Consider the following 1,556-nt stretch of genomic DNA (forward strand, 5'->3'; position numbering starts at 1 on the left):
AGCATAAGGCCCTGAGTTCAAATTTCTCTTTAACTTCAGAGCCATGGGGGAGGTGGGAAGGAGACAAGGGAATTCTGGGGCTTGCTGGTGGCCAGCTTAGTTCCAGGTTCAGGGAGACACCCTGTCTCAAAGGAATAAGGCAGAGAGAGATAGAGCAGGACGCCTGATGCTGTCCTCTGGCCTCTGTGTGTGAGCATGGATACGCACACCTGCACACATACGTACATAGACCACACACATATTATACATATATATGTATATGTATACATATGTATATATATATGAAGAGAAATCAAACACCCGCACACATACGTACATAGACCACACACGAACATTAAGAAAGAAAGAAACCTGGAGAGAAAGGCATGTGGCCTGAGACTTGAGGAAGAACTTTGTGGAGGAGAAAGATGTGACTAAAGAGATGAGATGAGGTGACGGGTGGGAACCGAGCCCTGCTGAGCGGCCACTGCCTCTTTCCCCTAGGCATGCAAGACTTTAATTATCTCCATACCAACTGCTTCGAGATCACACTGGAACTGAGTTGCAACAAGTTTCCCCGCCAAGAGGAACTACAGCGGGAGTGGCTGGGTAATCGGGAAGCCTTAATCCAATTCTTGGAACAGGTAAAAATCTCATTTTTCAACACCCATGGTTGCAGGTGGAGTGGTGTTTCCAACGGCAACAAGGCGGTCTTGGTCACTCAGGCCTGGCTCACTGCAGTGAGTGGGAATTCTACCAATGAGAGTTGTTCTTTCGATGTCATAGAACACAATTGTCTGCCAGAAGTTGGGGATTATGGGTAAATAAGCAAATATCCTTTTTCCATATGGACCTGATATTCTAATGAGGATGGACAATAAGCAAAATAAGAAAGTAAATTTTGTAACGTATTAAAAGAGAAATGCTCTAAAGAAAGCCTTATGGTGAAGGTGAGTCTTAAAGAATCCATGGAGCTGAGGGACACAGTCATGCAGACGTCGTGTCAAGGGCAGGGTTCTCTAAGATAGACACTGTAAATACAAAGCCAATGATAGGCATATGAAAACATGCTCAGCATCACTACCCACAGTGAGCTGCCACCTCACACCCATTTGGATGGCTTCTGTCAAAAAGCAGAAAATAGCCCACCTTAGGAGGCGGTAGAGAAACCAGAATCCCTGAGCATTGTTGATGCGGTTGGGAAATGGTGTCACCACTGAGAAAAGACGGAATGGCAGCACTTCCAAAAAAATAAAAATTAGAGCTGGGCTGCATCCATGAAATCTCAACAGTATGGTTGCCTAAAGAAGACCTGAAGAATGTCACCATCAGTTGACACGCCAGTATGGATGAGGGAAATTTTAGAAGATCCCATCCCTAGATGTGGAGCTACAGGCAGTCAGTGGCTGCTGAGAGAATCAGTTTTCTCCAGAGTTGAGCTCCTTTGACAGGTTATCCAATCCCAAGTGGTCAGCCTAATATAGTACATATGAACAGCACTAAATGGATTCTGTAGGTCACACACGCGCGCACGCACGCACACACACACATGAATATGTATATTAATACTTTATTTA

General features: G+C 45.0%; 1 protein-coding gene across 1 annotated transcript in view; it reads left to right on the top strand.

The window, feature by feature from the left end:
* Window positions 1–457: 457 nt before the first annotated feature.
* Cpn1 (carboxypeptidase N subunit 1) overlaps window positions 458–1,556 on the top strand; it is a 12,229-nt gene continuing 11,130 nt past the window's right edge. The window contains exon 1 of the mRNA XM_008831934.2: window positions 458–623. Coding sequence (XP_008830156.1) covers window positions 486–623 — 138 coding nt within the window. The 5' untranslated portion in view covers window positions 458–485. The remainder of the gene's footprint in view (window positions 624–1,556) is intronic.

The sequence above is a fragment of the Nannospalax galili genome, unplaced genomic scaffold, assembly GCF_000622305.1.
Source record: "Nannospalax galili isolate Female #2095 unplaced genomic scaffold, S.galili_v1.0 scaffold875, whole genome shotgun sequence".
NCBI classification, from domain to species: Eukaryota; Metazoa; Chordata; class Mammalia; order Rodentia; family Spalacidae; genus Nannospalax; species Nannospalax galili.